General features: G+C 31.4%; 2 protein-coding genes across 3 annotated transcripts; one reads left to right on the forward strand and one right to left on the reverse strand.

The window, feature by feature from the left end:
* Positions 1 to 1,483: 1,483 nt before the first annotated feature.
* Positions 1,484 to 6,772, reverse strand: LOC125848345 (amino acid transporter AVT6A-like). Of its 2 annotated transcripts, none has more exons than XM_049528196.1 (6): positions 6,641 to 6,772; positions 5,242 to 5,762; positions 4,958 to 5,110; positions 4,175 to 4,378; positions 3,016 to 3,481; positions 1,484 to 2,001 (listed from the first exon to the last, which is right to left on the reverse strand). In XM_049528196.1, the coding sequence occupies exons 2-6, from the start codon at positions 5,669 to 5,671 to the stop codon at positions 1,863 to 1,865; spliced, it is 1,392 nt and encodes a 463-aa protein (XP_049384153.1). In that variant the 5' UTR covers positions 5,672 to 5,762; positions 6,641 to 6,772; the 3' UTR covers positions 1,484 to 1,862. The 2 variants fall into 2 exon arrangements, with proteins under 2 accessions (XP_049384153.1, XP_049384154.1); XM_049528197.1 differs by lacking the exon at positions 6,641 to 6,772 and adding an exon at positions 6,422 to 6,446.
* A 3,783-nt stretch (positions 6,773 to 10,555) lies between these two features.
* LOC125847331 (beta-D-glucosyl crocetin beta-1,6-glucosyltransferase-like) lies at positions 10,556 to 11,905 on the forward strand. Its single transcript, XM_049526973.1, has one exon. It carries the CDS (start codon positions 10,556 to 10,558, stop codon positions 11,903 to 11,905), a length of 1,350 nt encoding a protein of 449 aa, XP_049382930.1.
* Positions 11,906 to 17,909: the final 6,004 nt, after the last annotated feature.

Consider the following 17,909-nt stretch of genomic DNA (forward strand, 5'->3'; position numbering starts at 1 on the left):
GTCTCCAACAAATGCCGCTTCTAGCATATTCAAGTGAGAAGAAACATATTTCACCTAATAATATTTTTAATATTAAATTACATGAAAAATAAATGAAAAAAAAACTGTCAAATTAAAAGATTTTGCATAATGTTAAATTCAATTATCGAAAAAGTTCACGATAATATTTTGGCGTATCTCAGAATAATAAATACAAAGGGATGACTTGATTTTTGTGAAATTTGTTTTATGATAAATTCAAGTAGAATGATGAAAATTGTTCACTTTAAATATTAGAAGGATGTTTTCAGCTAAGAATGACATTTTAAGGATGTAGTTTAAGTTTCAGGTATAGTTTAAGGATGATTTTGATCAAAAACTCACATAGGTATATACAAATAGGCTAGGGAGAAGTGAGAAGAGAAGCATTTTTCCAATATTAATCCAATTTAACATGAAATATATCATGTTATTCTTTAGATTATCAAATTAAATGTATTAATGTAGGTTAATTTTATTGGATGTATAAGAAGTTTTTTTTATTTTTATATATAAGGAGTCGTTTGGTAGCTGGTAAGAGTTATGCATATATTTATTATAATGTAGAGATTAGTTATTAGGGAACTTATTTATTATTTTATGTAAATATCTGTTATACTTGTATTAGTTATTTCATCTTCTATTAATATAAAAAAGTACATAAATTCTCTCGTTATACATATATTATGCAGATTTCTAAATAACAAATTAAACACAATAATATTAGTTTTATTCATGAACAATTTACTTCCTAATTAGCTACCAAACATGATTCACTTATGCAAAATTTAATAACGGTATAACTCACCTCCAAATCAACTAATGTTCTCAAAATAGTCAAATTTCAATTATATAGATAATATAACCACATAAAATCTGACATATCTTTTAAATTTCTTAACCACATAAAATAATTTAAACTTGTGGTTTTTATATCTAAATTTGTTTGAATTTAGGGGTCGTTTGGTAGAGTGTATTAGGAAAAATAACGCATGCATTAATATTGTGTATTACTAGTACCTTGTTTGGTACTCTTTTCCAACCTATGTATAACTAATGTTTGCATTAGTTATACACTCTATTGTGTATTAAAGTGTGTATTGCTAATACCATGGATTTCTAGGTATTAGCAATGCAATGGTTTTAATGCATGCATTAGATTAACTAATGACNTATTATTGTAAAAGAATGTGGGGGTATTTTTGTAAACAAATATTTCTTTAATAGTCTTTATACAAGGCTTGTTATTTCCAATACATCAAACCAAACAATGTATAAGAAATAATGCAAGCATTACTAATACATCATATTCAACATTATTCTTATACACTCTACCAAACGACTCCTCAGTTCATTACTCCAACTTTCCAAAAATGTTGGATAATTTTAAGCTTTCACTAGCAAACATATCAAAATGTATTATATTTACCATTTTTATCTGACCAGCAAACATACCTCTAACAGATAACTAAACACTCCATCAACATTTCATATATCAATACATGAAAAGGAAACAACAAATACTTTTATACAACTCAGGTCTCAGCCATATCGTACTGTCTGTTCTCTCATTCCGTTAAACAGACAACATTTTTGTAATACAAACGATAACTTGATAGCACATGAATGATAGGATTTGATACATCTTGAGCAAAGCTACTCAAGTTTTAATATATAGTTTATATATATATATATATAAACTTATTAAATCGCGAACCGGGAAATTTAAGGAAAAACACCATCTCCTGCACACCATAATGATCCCATCTTCAGTCTGTCTATCTTCCCCGGGAGTGCATCTGATGGTTCCATCTCAATTATTGCTAGCAGGCGAAATGAGAAAATCACTCACTTGGTGATGAATTCTTTTTAATTAAGGAATAGGCATCACTATATATGGCCACCGCGTTTGAAAACACAGCAATGACGATCATAAATATACACAAGATCTTGTCCTTCTTTGTTGCTATGCCATATCGATCTCTGGAACATGAAAGACAGCAACTATATCAATAACTGGTTGACACTATACATGCTGGGAAGGAGAAAGAGAAGATCTATGGCAAAAGTAAATTGACAAGTTTACATGATCCTAGTAGATCAAAAATTTTGACAGTTAAAATATTTGAACATCGAATTATAAGTGAACTTACTTGATCATCAGCAGTACCAACCAAAGCAAACCTCAAAATTACAATACCAAGAACTCCTTAGCCTCGTTTAAGACACAATTCAAGGGCATGGCAGGCAACATTGAGAAAAGAAAAGGATAGGAAACAGAAACACTTTTTGCATGTTATATTCTTTAGCTTCTATGTTCACAGAAACCTGTACATAAGTTGCCCAATTCTGGTTCTCTCAATGGATTGAAAAAATGAAGGACTAAAGACTGTTCTACTAGCATACATTTTTCCAGACGTGACTTCTTTACTCCTCAAGAAGACATATGTAAGCAGGAACTTTCTAAACTTAGCAGATATCTGTTGTTTCCGGGCCAACTCCCTCCAATACAGAAGTTGGATGCATATGTTATTAGTTTCAATTTACCTTTTCAAAAGGGAGAGAAAGGTGCATTTAAGCAGGAACAACTAGCTCCAGACTTAATGGCTTCCATCGCAGGATGACAAATAAGCATGTTACAACCTAAAATTACAAGTTCATCAAATGCACTAGTAGACAACATTAATCTATTTTTATCAGTCACACTGTCAGAGGATGACTGTAAATATGTCACAATAAAAATTTGCAAGGACATCAAGGAAACAATGAAGCTGTTCTTCTATTTCCATTCCACAAACTCTATTAAATGTCTAACTCCAATATGTGGAACTTAGATTTGCTCCTGATGGAGCATCCTAATGTTCCCATTTAATCTTTCAGTCTGGCTGAGGAGTTAGCAAGATCTCTATGCAAGATTCGGATCCGAGGTTTTGGATAAGAAAAATATCAGAACAAGCTAACATCCTGGAATAAACTATCTAACAAAAATGTTTTTACCTGAGAGTAACACAAGCAGGAAATATGAACCCAATGCAAACAGCAGCAGTTGCCCCAGTGAATTGAAAAGCATCCCAGATGCTTGGGATGAAATTTGCACCCAGAAAGATGATGGCTATGAGCCCACTGCTGATCGATGCAAATCTCAAATTGTCACAAGTCAAAGGCCTTGCAGAAGGAAAGAGAAGACCATCCAAATTAAGCCTCAATGGATAAAAGACGATGGGAAAGACAAGCATTAGGTGGGCAGCATAGCTGACACGAACGACATCATTGAGCAAGGAGCCTAAGGGAATTCCAAGATTGGTATCGAAGTTGGCAAGCACGTCATCAAGGGTTGCATCACCAAAAAGGAGAAAACCAAACAGGCTCGTCAACACATACACACTTGAGCAAAGAGCAAGAGAGCTTTTCACCACTGCTCTGATCTGTGTGCTGTCTTCAAGTTCATTCTCTATGGAGTGAACTGCAAAATTTTCACTTTCAGAAAACGAGCAATTCTTAATGTTGCATTTCTAATTGTAAGATGAAAAATTAACTCTCCTTTAGCTATAAAATCTTCCAATCAGACTAGCATTTCGATCAAGGAAGAAAAGTGGGACAAAATATTACATTGAAGTCAATCAGAGTTGCGTAGACAATATATAAAGTGGACTAGTTGGTTGAAAGAATGTAGATTAAGACCAAAATAGCACACAGTAGGATTATTTAAGTTAATACTAATTTTTCAAGAATGTATGTATTTTGATTAACTGACAAATACAAATATTAGGATAGACTAAAAGAAAACAAATAGGGAAATCATATTAATGCAGGGGATTTATTAAACTTGAAAGATTAAATATCACTGACGAGAGCCTTTGATCATCAAGGATTAAAATGATGCACCAAATAACCAGAAGTTGGCAATAATAGAACTTTCAATACAGTAAATCCTATCTGCACTTACATTTGAGCAATACTTCTGTTAGAAACTCCAAGGACTATGGTAAAGCATGAAGTTAAGCTTTACCAGAGGCAACTAATGAAGATATTATGATAGAAATGCCTCATGTTAACCTTTTTCTAATTTGGCAGAAATTTTGTATAGCTTTTCTTTCAAAGAAGCATACGATGGCAACATATGTAAAAAATATAGTTGGGATACTGGATTACATACCATTGTAGTGGCATATATATGCAGTAACGAGTACAGGAACCACTGTAAAGAGCTTAAGGAATGATGTTATATCATACACATCAGGAAACAATCTGGGCATAAGAATGGTTCCATTCATTAGCTTGAATATGGTAATTCCCACAGTCACAACCAGGAATACAACAGCCAAGGCGACTGATAATGCAGACGTAAATCTCAATGAATCTGCAAAGGAAAATAAGGAACTTAGACTTGCTACACTACATCGTTAAAATTCAGGAAGACAATACTATTGATAATAAGACTACTGATGGATTGCTCTAAATAAAAGGATATAGGAACCTGCACATCAACGCAAAGATCGATGTCAAAATATCTGATGTGATCGTATCCACAATCAAGTTTTATATATATATATATAGAGAGAGAGAGAGAGCAAAGAGATGATTACTGAAGCATGTCATTGCAAGATCACATTACACACCTCCAATCTTAATGCTTGTCAAAAACTTCGTCAGTTGATTTAAAGAACTGAAAACAGAATTCTACCCTTAATTTTTGTCTTCATATTTCTTGAAAAAGTGCAGGATTCAAGCCACATGTAAGAGTGAGTGCTAATCTGGGCTTGTGTTTATAAGGAGCAAGAAATAGAATTCTATTGAATTCGCCAAACAGTAACTAGGCATATATACCCAATTGCCTAATTAATTCTCAGATTCAAGTAATAAAAATAGCACTTAAGGTAAGGATTTGAAAATTAAAGTGTACTTTCGAGAACGTAAGATACATCTGGATAGAACTCACCTATACGCTTCAAGGAAGCCAATGGTGCAAATATGCCAAGAGTGGTGACAAGAAGAATAAAGAACCGACTATTCCACCAGTGAGTCCCAAACCAGCCTTCCAGGACACCAGCATGGTGAACTCCGCTTGACTTTGTTCCAGAGAGCACGTCACCTTTAAGTGGACAATATGAAGAGTGATTACTATAACTATTATGGATTAAAAGGTGAAAGAAACAGCCTTAAATAGAGTATGAAAGTTGATAAATAAATGTAAGTCCTGTTCAGCTATTTATCTACACCTACCAATTATAATCATGTATACAACAAGAACACCTATGTTGTTTACAAGTATACATATTTGGAGCAACATCTTCCCATACTTTCCAAAGGTGTCTCCCATAAGACCTCCATAAGAAGCAGATTTAGAAGTCCTGCTAAATCTAATCAACAATTCAATTGAAGCTTCTGTCAGAAAAGCCATGAAGACGATCATAGCAATCCCAGGAATAAGACCTAACGACTTCATAGTCGCAGGCAAGGCCATGATTCCTGCACCAACAATTGTGGTTGATAAATTAAATACAGCCCCACTAAAGGAAGCCCCATCGAACTCATCAAATCCAGCATCTTCCTTATGCTTAGTAGGCAACAATGGTGATTGCTCATCAACCACTGCTTGTTTGTTTTTTCGTGATTTCTTCTCTTTTGCTTGTTTTAGGCTTCCAATCGTCATATTTGAATTCAGAAACTCAGCGATCGAGGATTCAGAACTTCACCGACTTGATACACACAAGCTTTCACTTATTGGTTTCTTTAGAAAATATCTGCACATGACAAATACCAAATATCAGCCATTATTATTATAGTCGACAGCAATAACATTTTCAGTCTCAATCTAGCTTGGTTAATTTAAACAGTACTATCAGTGATTATTATAAAATTCTAATTCACAACAATACTGATATAAGATACTTCAAACTACTTTCACAAGGAAGTAAACAGAAGCTCCAAGAATACCAAACTAGTTCATTTTCCCAAAATAAAACAATATACTAAGGAACAAAAAACAATTCTTTTCTTCTGATGGGGAATCTTAGTAGCTCAGTTGGCTACCTGAATTTTCACTTTGTTAGTAAGAGTTCAATTCCCAAACAAACATGACACTCATACCAATTACCATCAATGATATTGATACAGATCAGCTTATTTTATTCATTTTTCATGGAGAAATCAATAAAGCAATTAGCACTAGACATAACTAAGCATTAACCAAAACAGAATCAACTTGATCTACACACTTTTAACTACTCAAAAACTTAAAACCTACAAAAACTATATGAATATTAACTAAAAAGCTTAGAAATCGAACAAAAAATTAAAAACCCAGAACAGAAATTGCTCAATATATGAGCCTGAAGCTTTAAAAAAATGAATAAAAAATCAGTATTCAATTAGGAAAATAGTAAAGACGAAGAGAGCACACCACCACAGTCCACAGATGAAATTGATTAGGGTAACAATCAATGGTTTTCGTCTTCTTAATATATGGTCGAAACGTAGCAATGCAATTATTGGTATTATATTATTCAAATACGTACAGTTCCATGACAACGACGTTAAAGAAAAAAGAAAAAATTGTGTGGCACTGAAATGGTTTAACCAAAAATTCATTATCCAAAAACTAATTGAAAATTGATAATACCTTTTGATTTATGCTTAAGATGAGAAGCAGGGTGTGTCCATTAACAAGTTGTTAATAGATCCACCCTTCTTCTTCTTCTTCACGATTGAACCTTTTTGCTGCTGCTGATCTTCACAAACTGCTATTATCTGCAAATGATATGTAAATTCCAAAATTCAATTGTTAAAAAAAAAAAAAATGGTTGGATCTTTTATTTATTTTTCCAAAAAAATATTTTGTTTACCAGTACAACTACCTGGCTGCTTTCCAATTTTTATTTTTATTTTTTATCTCTACTAGAGATAAAAAAAAAAATTGTATTAATATCTAATTTTGTTTCAACTCGCTATCTTGTATTTGTATGGGAATTTGACTATTCTAGAGTCACACCACATATGGCTCATACGAGAAAACGATACCTAAAAAAAACCTCATATTTAGGGCTCGAATCTGAGACCTAATAGCTTCATCCCTTGCGACCATATTTTTAGGTGGTCTATAGCATTTAGTTATTGTAAGTATTTGTAACATAAAAACTTAATTTTACATCTACTATTATTTGCATGGAATCAAAACCATATAATTTCAAGAATCATGTATCAAAAGTAAAATATATTTTATTTTAATAGTGTTGAATTCAGAATTTTCATTAAATGTATTTAAAATATAACAAAAATAAATAACAGAGAGACTAAAGGAGATTCGAATGGATTTGAATCAATCCCTCGACTCTATCTAGTTTCTGAGTCCTTCTGCTCAAGTGATATGTGTATTGCACTCATTAATTTTGTACAAACACCATATGACAATACTTTTTTTTATTGTGATACCTACTTACTTGACAAAGTTTTTTTTTTAATAATTTTTTTAAAAAAAACTAAAACAGGTTAAAAAAAAGTGTTTGAATAATGTTCTGATTTTGTAAAGATATAAATGTTTGAAACAATTTACATTCATGATTTTAATCTTTGAATCATTTTCAGAAACAGTTCCTCTAAACTAAATTTTAAAAACTACTTGACTATATTTTATATATCAATAATTTTTAGAAGTAGTACTCGTATTAACATTGCATTAACCATAACCACTAATTTATTATAGATTAATGAATTGGGTCCTATTATTTATTTTGAATGATTAGATGAGAGAGTTGTGGCAAATTCAATCTAGTTCAAAGTGACATCATGTTTTTACTCTTTTTTAATTTTTAATGTCATATTTTACCAAATTGTTGTATTAATTTAGAGCATATGTAGCTAACTTAATTATTTATTTATTGCATCCCCCTTAATAGAGACAATAATTTAGGCTGTATAACAGGTTCATTATTACACAATAATTTGATTCAGAAAGAATGAAAGATTCCAATGTTAGATGCAATCCAGCTGTATTTTCAAATTTGCATAATTTTTTTCTCAATATTACTTTTATTGAGATCTTGATTTATTTACGGAGTGAAACTTCTAACATGAATTTTCTAACTCAAAAAAATCTAATTAAGGGAGGAGTGATTCTGCATGGGTGTACAGATCCTATGATAGGCTTGATTATAGACCTTAATTATTCAGACTTGATTACAAAATTAGAAAACAAACACATTTAACGATTAAGATCTGAATAATTAAAATTTAAAACATTGAAAATAAATATACTTAATGACTGAGATCTGAATAATTAAGATTAAGTCTTTCATTAAGCGTAAACTCGTTAATCACCTTCCCTTCCTAATGATGAAAACTGTCAATTTCAATTGACAGCAGGGAGTACATTAGTATAAGTTTTTTAATATAAACACTTGGCTATGGTTGTGACAAGCAAGAGATTAGTGACTAGATTAACAAAGATCTACGCAAGTAATTTCATTGGTAAGTTGTGATACATCAATTTTTAGGACAAAAAATGATCATCATAGATGATGCTTATTAATCCTTGTCGTATTTCTTACCTAATCTGTTTTAGCTTACGTAGCTCTTCGTTTTGACTTTTGAGAGGGGTGGCAAAATCAAACTTAACTGGTTCAATTTTTTTAATCCGTTTAAGATTAGACGGGTTAATAACTTGTTGATTCATTAGCTCAATTCATTAAAAATTAGGTTGATATGTAACTCAAATTGGCTGATGAAAAATCTTGTCAAAATATTTTAAATTCTTTTTTTCAATTTGATGTGTTGTGTATAGCCATAATAAAGAAATAATAATAATTTTATTAGGTACTAAAATAATTTAAAAGAACAAATAAAACAATTAAGCTTCGTAAAAGTTGGGTTGGGTCTTGACCCGTAATGTAACACATTATCTAACCCATTTTGACCCAAGCAAATTTGGGTTGGGTTGGATCTTGACCCGATTGTTGTCTTAACACATTATGACTCGTCCAAATTTGATCCAACACGGTCAATTGTCACCCATACTTTTGAGTAATATATTTTCTGTTATTATAAGAGTGAAGTATAAAAAACACTTTTAAAATATTTTCTTTTTATTTTAGTTTCATACGTAAATTATTTGGAGTGTGAGAAATGCACCTAAAATTATGTTCATAAGTTTGAGAAATACACTTCATAATGTGTGATGGTGTGTATACTCTCTTTTTTTATAAATAAAAAATTGTCACATGGACTGTCACGTGAAAAATAATTTCAGCATTGAGGTGTGTTTCTCAAACTAATGAGTGATAGTTTATATATGCGTTTCTCACACTCTCATAGTTTAGGAATGAAACTCACAAAAAAAATTTTGGATAGCTAAGATGTGTTTTTGACACTTAACTCAATAATTAAAAAAAAAAGATATCGGTAATAAAAAAGGGCACATGGGGGAAAATTGGGCTAGATGCGCCTGCGTATGTGTATATGTATACACACATTTGATCCAATCAGCGTTGATGTGTGTTTTTCAAATTAATAAATAATAGTGTACGTGTATATTTCTAACACTGCCAATGATTTAAGTATGAAACTAAAAAGGATAATTTAGATGTGTTATTGACACTTAACTCTTATCGTAATGATAAAATTGTATAAGCTTGTCAAATTTCTCAGGTCAAGTGGATAGACTTAAGTCGAAAGTATTTCTAAACTTGTTCGTATTTTTTATTTTATCGATTTATTTGATTTTTTAAAAATAAAATATATAATAATAATATATTTTCAGGTATTTTAGAGTGATTATATTTTTCTAATAACAAGGAAGTTTACTAGGTGAATCAGGCAAGACGTCAACATGCCTGCCTATTTGTTATGGGATAAAATAGTCCATTAACATAGTTTTTTTCTTTAACTAGTTGTACATTTTGCTTAAAATATTACATAATTTGAGCACTTTTTTTGGAATGAACGAAAACATGTTTTATTTAGTAATTCGATTTTGAACTTCCCTAATCGAATATAGTTTGTTGCAAATGTCAGATTTGTCGGATTTTTCGATTTTAAAAAAATCGTATCTTGAAATATGGAAGCTAATGACTCAAATATGAGTTCTAAGCTAAACTTAAAATAAAAACAGTAAAATAGGGTACTAGCTGGATTCAAACCCTAGTCTCGTAGGTAGTTCCTCTAGCTTGTATCAGCGGCACAAGAGTTCTCCTATGCTCTTTATGGGTGCACTGTTAATTATATCATACTTTCTATTAGTTTCTCAAAATAGATATACATATATATACACATGATTTTTTCCGAAGTCAACTGATGCACGTGCACCCCTATCAAATCATTTGAATCCGCCTCTGACAATATTAATAAATAAAAATAATAAGAAAATATAAATATTTGACTTATTAATAACTTAGAAGCTCGAGGAAATGAATTAGAGAAAAAGAGGGTAACAACTAACAAACGCTCAATTGCTATGTTTTAAAACATGCAAAGCGCACACACCAACATCCCTTTAATAATGCCTATAAAGAGAACCAATTACACAAACACACATAGAAAAGTCATGGCTGTAGAGCACAAAACAAATGTGAGAGTTCTAATGTTCCCATACTTAGCTTATGGCCATATCACACCATTCTTTGAGTTAGCCAAAAAACTCTCAGATAAAGGCTTTTCCATTGATTTGTGTTCGACTCCCATTAATCTTAGTTTGATCAAGAAAAAGATTACACAAAAGTACTCTTGTTCAATTCATCTAGTGGAATTTCATTTACCAAACTTGCCTGAACTTCCTCCTCATTACCACACAACAAATGGCCTCCCTATCCATCTTCAATCTACTCTCTACAAAGCCATCACAATGTCAAAACCACAATTTTACGAAATCCTTAAAGATCAAAAACCGAATGTTTTAGTACATGATGTAATGCAACCATGGGCAGCAAGGGTTGCATCTAGTCTCAATATCCCATCAATTAAATTTTGCCTTACAAGTATAACTATGTGTTGTTATTTTGGTCATTTTTTTCTTAAACCAGGGCTGGAATTTCCTTTCCCCGCGCTCTATCTCAAGGATTATGAGCGAGAGATAACGCGTCCCTATGACGTTGAAGTGAAGGAAGAATTAGGCGAAAACAGAGCAATCATGCTGGTGAATAGCTCTAGAGCAATAGATGGAAAGTACATGGATTATCTTTCGGAAATTGGAAAAACAGAGATCTTACCTACTGGAGTAGTTATTCAAGATATCGCGATCAATGAAGAAGAGATGGAAATAATTAAATGGCTTGGGAATAAAAAGGAGAATTCAACTGTGTATGTTTCATTTGGGAGTGAGAATTTCTTAACAAAGGAAGAAATGGAAGAGGTTGCTTATGGATTAGAGCTTAGCAATGTTCATTTCATATGGGTTGTAAGGTTTCCAAAAGAAGAACAAGTCGTAAGCCTTGAACACGTACTTCCTCAAGGTTTTCTTAAAAGAAATATCGGAGAAAAGGGAAGGATAATTGAATGTTGGGCTCCACAGACAACAATTCTAAAGCATCCAAGTATTGGCGCATTTTTAACTCACTGTGGTTGGAATTCGACTCTTGAAGCCATAGAGTTTGGTGTCCCAATCATAGCGCTGCCTATGAACTTTTACTCCGATCAGCCTCTGAATGCTAGATTGATTGTGGAAAATGGTGTAGCTATTGAGATGGCTAGAGATGGAAATGGGAAGATTCATAGAGGTAATGTAGCTGAGATTATCAAAGACGTGATTTTTGGTGAAAAAAAAATTGGGGAGGATTTGAGGAGGAAGGTGAAAGGTCTTTGCGAAAATATAAAATTGCTAAGAGAAGAAGAGATGGATGAAGTTGTTATGGTGTTAAAACAGATTTGTGAGAAGAATCAGTCAAAGATGGATGATTGATAAAGAGATAACATATGAATGAACTAGTGTTATTAGCACTACTTCATATGAATAAACTAGCTTCTAATTTGTTTCTATTTGTTAGATAACAGATTGCTTGTTCGGTCTACGAGTTAATATCTCAAAAGGTCAATCAACTATAAGAATTGATCTAGTTAAGTCATTGAACTTTGTTTTGTATCAATAAAATTACTCCATTTAAAATGTTTTATCTTTCAAAATTACTTAACTAAATTTTGTTACATAACAGTGTGTGTACTGTGTTGTGTCTAGAAGTAGCCTTCACAGGAGATGCATTATCAGATTTTTTTATTAATCCCATAATTTGAAATGAATGTGGAATTTATCTTTTAAAACATGAATATGATACTCTTAAAACTTTGTTTATTCCTACTCGTTTTACTTGATAATTTAAACAACTCACTAGATAACAACTTATGCAAAAATTGGTTGAAATATTGTGCAATAACATTTATTTCATCATAATTTTTAATCTTCATAACTGGGAATATACAAGTCATATTTATTGTCTTGGCAGTAATATATATTCAACTCGACAGCTCGCGTTGGACACCCTATTCATGGCGCATGTGTTCAGGGAACATAATAGAGTAGTGGACGCCTTAGCTAAGGAGGGCGCAAAGAACACAATTTTTGATGAACCAAAGATTTTGCTTGTTCCTCCATTGTTTGCACACAAGAAAATTGAAGCAAACATCCTAGGAACTAGTTATGTTAGGAAAATTATCTCGAATTATGGTATTTGCCAGGGCGGGGAAGGGGTATACTACAAGAAAAGTGTTGATTACATGAGTGAGGATTTTTCTGGAAATTGGATACAAAAATCTGCAGCAAACTAACGAAGAAATAAAGAGTGAAATAAGGGCGTTTATTAGGCACATAATGCCACCAACAAAAATAGAAACTGTTGCACTAAGATAATACAACGCATAAGGAGTAACTCACACTCAATTGCCCACCAACAGCTGAAAATAACAGCAATTAAAAGATGGGAGGTGCAGCACCTTTGTACCCCAGAATAAGCAAATTAATATTACAGAAGAATAATATTAAAATGCTAATAAACCAATAATTCTCCACTCATTTTAATATTATATAAGAGAATTTATATATCAGTTAAAGGAAGACTACAATGTATAACGAAGATATACTTTGCATTGAACCTCCCGTTAGTAAAATTGTAACTTTTACGTTAAAGTTTTAGTGATCTTAGACTTAAACTATGACTGTTAAGGGAAATAAAATATCACTGCTCACACATAATAATCAAGGTGTTGACATGAGTTTTAAAAGTCGGCACATTACAACCTTGTGCTATCCCAATATTATGAGTGTTTTCGAAAATAAATCCAGTTCTCATAGAAAACAGCCTACTTACTTCTATACTCACATAGGTAAAATATATCGAGAGTGCTCCAATAAGAATTTGATTCAGGAAGAATCAAAGATTCCAATGTTAGATGGAATCCAGCTGTTGTTCCAAATTTGCACAAGGACATCCTTTGTTCTGTGCTTCTGTTTTCCCCCTTTTTTTCTTAATTACCTCACCTGCAATAATCTTTTTTTATATTATATTGTGATTTAATTAAACATAAATTACATATTACAAAATTTATTTATAAAATAATGTTTTTAACATGTTTTTTCTTTTTTGAAAAAAGGACATAAACCCCGAATTATCGTAAATGATATGCAGATATCCTCTGTTATATTTTTGGGACATTGATGCCCCTGTCAACTAAAAACTAGAGCATATATATCCTTTATACTAACGGACATACACGTGTCATAATCTTATCCACCGATTCGACCGATAAAATTGCACCACGTATCCCTATTTATCTTCCGTTACAGTGAAGGGTATATATGCTCTACTTTTTGGACTGCAAGGGCATCAATATCCCAAAAAAATGATGAAGGGTATCTGCATACCATTTATAATAGTTCGGGAATATATTTATCCTTTGTCTCATTTTTTTTTTTAAATCCGAGAGACTAGTTACAGGAGGAGTGATCCCACATCATCCCATCGCAACCATTGGTACTTAATCAATCACCTTCTACTTCCTTCCTCTTTCATATATAATAAAATATTAAAATTTGTCAATTTCAGAGTACATTAGTAAACTTCTTTTTTTTTATTAATATAAACACATGGCTATGGTTGTGATAAGCAAGAGATTAGTGACTAGATTAATAAGGATCTACACAAGTTATATCATTCGTAAGTTGTGAATTATGATTCATCAATTTTTAAGACAAAAAATGATCAAACTAGATTATGCCTAATCCTGGTACTATTACTTACCTAAACTATTTTTATCTGACGTAGCTATTCCTTTTGAGTAACTTTTTTTTTTGTTATTATGATAATAAGAATTCAGGTAATTTGATTTATTTGTAAGCTGTGAACATTTTTTTAGAGCAGAAATACTAGACTATGTATGTGTAAGCTTGTCAAATTTATCAGATCGAGTGAATATGCTAAAGTCGTCGTTACTGCTGTACCATAAGATATTATTCATAACCATCATCATCAGTCAATATCGTTCCAAATTAGCACATATAATCACCATCGTTAATCATCACCTTCATCAATTGTCGTATAAATTTTTAAAATATTATATTGATATAATATTACATTAATTTAGTATTTTATATTTATTATTTTATAAACAAAGACAAATTTTATGATTACATTGTGATTATGAGAAAACAAACGGTCTTAACTATTTTGTATTCAAATCTTAATTCTACATCTTAATATTCAGATGTGTATTCGAATTAAAACCTCTAAATTTTAATGCATATTTTAATATTCAGATGTACATTCAGATTCAAACATCTTATATTGACTTTTCATTTTTGATTTATTTTTATCATTTTAACTTGAAACTAAGTGCTACACCCACTTTTTAAACTTTCTCAGATACTCCAAAAGTGCTTAAAAACTATTTTAGCTTAAAATCACTTAAAAATAAGCTAATCCAAACACTTAAAATAAGTTGATCATAAAGAAAACAAATGAAGTCTAAACTACTTTGTTGTATATTTATAAAATGGAAAAATTACGTAGTAAGCTAACATGTGATATGTATTTACTATACATCACTATAGTTTAAAAGAAATACAATTCGTAGCTATAGTTAGGATTTTATAACAACTTATGCAAAAATTGGTTGAAATATTGTGTAATAACATCTATTTCATCATAATTTAATCTTCATAACTGGGAATATACAAGTCATATTTATTGTTTTGGCAGTAATATATATATTCAACTCGACAGCTCGCGTTGGACACCCTAGTCATGGCGAACGTGTTCAGGGAACAAAATAGAATGGCGGACGCCTTAGCTAAGGAGAGCGCAAAGAACGCAGTTTTTGATGAACCAAAGATTTTGCTAGTTCCTCCAACCGTTTGCACACAAGGAAATTGAAGCAAACATCTTAGGAACTAGTTATGTTAGGAAAATTAACTCGAATTATGATATTTCCTGGGCCGGGAAGGGATGATAAATAAAGAAGATATTACATAAATTACAAGGTATAATGGAGAAATAAAAAGTGAAATAAGGATTATTAGGCACATAATGCCACCAACAAAAATAGAAACTGTTGCACAAAGATAATACAACACATAAGGAGTAACTCACACTCAATTGACCACCAAACAGCTGAAAATAACAGCAACTAAAAGATATATATACTCCAAAATAAGCAAATTAATATTACAGAAGAATAATATTAAAATGCTAATAAACTAACAATCCTCCACTCATTTTAATAGAACGTGCTTCGCACATTTATCTCAAAAACTTAATCTAACATATTGTAAATGATAAATTTGGTATAATATGTTATATGACTTTTTTTGTGCTATGAATTCAAAATCAAAGCATATAAAAAGAGTAAAAACTAAGTTATAGAGTCCTCTACCAACATGGGTTGTGGTGCATTGGTGGGAGTGTTTCACCCTTAACCAGAGGTCTCGGGTTCAAGCCCTGGGTATGGAGAAAATCCTGTTGGGAGCGTCACCCCCGAATGTGCCCTGCAGAGCACGATTCGAATTTAATCGGAGCTCCAATGTGGGGTCCGGACACCGGATGGAAAACCAAAAAGGTTAAAGAGTCCTCTTAGTCTATCAATGCTTACTTTAACATAGATACACAATTGATTATAACTCAACTATTTCAAGATCTCTTGAGACTTATCATTTATCTTACAACAACATACATACACAAAGACTTTATGAAGATGCTAAAATTTTGTACTAAGTTATCTAACATAATGAAAATACTTGATTTCCTAAGTCCTTATGCTCTCCTCTTCACTAATAAATTGTCTTTTTTTGTTTTATTTATCTCTTTTCACCTAATTGGAAGCACTTGTTTGAACCATAAGTTTCTATATTTATAGTAGTAAATAATGACTTTTTGTATACATTTGATAATTATCACTACGAATTTGGTTAATGCTATTTAATAAAATATTGAATGCAATTTTTAAAATTCTTCTCTTTTTATTGCACTGGTAATAAAAAGTTATAGGTGTTAAAAATGTAATAGAAGTTGGATAAACCTCACATAAATATGGAGGCATACATTTAGATTTCATGATAAATTATATGTAAGACTATAAAATAAATTAGCTACGAAATGACAATAATTCCAATAAATCAATACACCTTTACATATTTTTTTAATAACTATTATTCTTGTAGGTCATACATCCTTACCTATGTTATTAATAATAACTATTATTTAGAATATTATCTTTTCCTATTTCAACTATATCATTGATTTGATTTTTTAAGTTTTTACGGTTACAAGAGTAACATTTATGACATAGTGTTTACTCATAATATCGTAATCAATTAGATGATTAACTGATCACTTAACTTACAAATGAATATGGTCACTTTGTAATTCTTTAGTTTGTAATTAAGTTAGGAGGTGAAAAGGTTATAAAGTGTTGTAATTAATTAATATTTAACTTATTAGATATTTATTAAAAAAAAATTTGAATCAAGATAAGGATAAAATAATATTTCAATTTTTACTTTTGTGGCTTCCCACTTTTAGTATAATATGATATGATATGATGAATATGATATAAGAGAGTTTATTAGCTAAATGTATGCTCTGTATTGAACCTCCACTTAGTAATAGGGGCGGACCCATGTGGGGTTCAGGAGTTCAATCGAACCCTCTCGATACAAAATTACACTGTATATATAAAGTAAATTTTTTGTACTTATGTAGATATATTAATTTTAAACCCCCTCATCCCCTCATGAACAAGAAACAAGTTGCGTAGTGGTAGAACTCCTTTTAAATTCAACGTGCTAAAAGAGTAGATTTAAACCCAAAAAAATTCATTGTGAACATTTTCTTTAGCTTCTCTTCATTTAGTTTCAGGACCAATCTTTCACGTTTTTTTTAAATGTGCTAATTAAAAGAGTAGATTTAAACCCAAAAAATACGAACGTGAAAGAAAATTCAAACGTGCTAATTGGTCTCTTTTAATGAAACTAACTTTTTGTACTCATAAAATATATACTACTACTTTTTGGTATTGTATTTTGTTGGCTTATTCACACGTTTATACTTTTATTTTTCAAACCCCCTAATAAAAATCCTGAATCTGCCACTGCTTAGTAAAATAGTAACTTTTACTTTAGAGTTATAGTGATCTCAGACTTGAACTATGATTGCTTAAGAGAAATAAAATATCACTGCTCACACATAATAATCAAGGTGTTGACATGAGTTTTAAAAGGTGGCACATTACCGCCTTTTGCTATCTCAGTTTTATGAGTGTTTTTGGAAATAAATCCAATTCTCATAGAAAACGGCCTACTTCCACACTCACAATAGCGAAATCTATCAAAAGTTCTTCCGTAAAAATTTGATTCCGGAAGAATCAAAGATTCCAAATTTGCACAAGGACATCCCTTGTTCTGTGCTTCTGTTCCCCCCCCC

This window comes from Solanum stenotomum, chromosome 12, assembly GCF_019186545.1.
Source record: "Solanum stenotomum isolate F172 chromosome 12, ASM1918654v1, whole genome shotgun sequence".
NCBI lineage: Eukaryota > Viridiplantae > Streptophyta > Magnoliopsida > Solanales > Solanaceae > Solanum > Solanum stenotomum.

Bases quoted from the DNA above. Each gene is read 5' to 3' on its own strand.
- LOC125848345 (XM_049528196.1), bottom strand. From the start codon at position 5,671: ATGACGATTGGAAGCCTAAAACAAGCAAAAGAGAAGAAATCACGAAAA. The intron at 5,111-5,241 runs GTAGGTGTAGAT...GTCCACTTAAAG, and splicing joins TGTATACATGATTATAATTG to GTGACGTGCTCTCTGGAACA. The intron at 2,002-3,015 runs GTAAAAACATTT...TTCATGTTCCAG, and splicing joins CCTGCTTGTGTTACTCTCAG to AGATCGATATGGCATAGCAA.
- LOC125847331 (XM_049526973.1), top strand. From the start codon at position 10,556: ATGGCTGTAGAGCACAAAACAAATGTGAGAGTTCTAATGTTCCCATAC.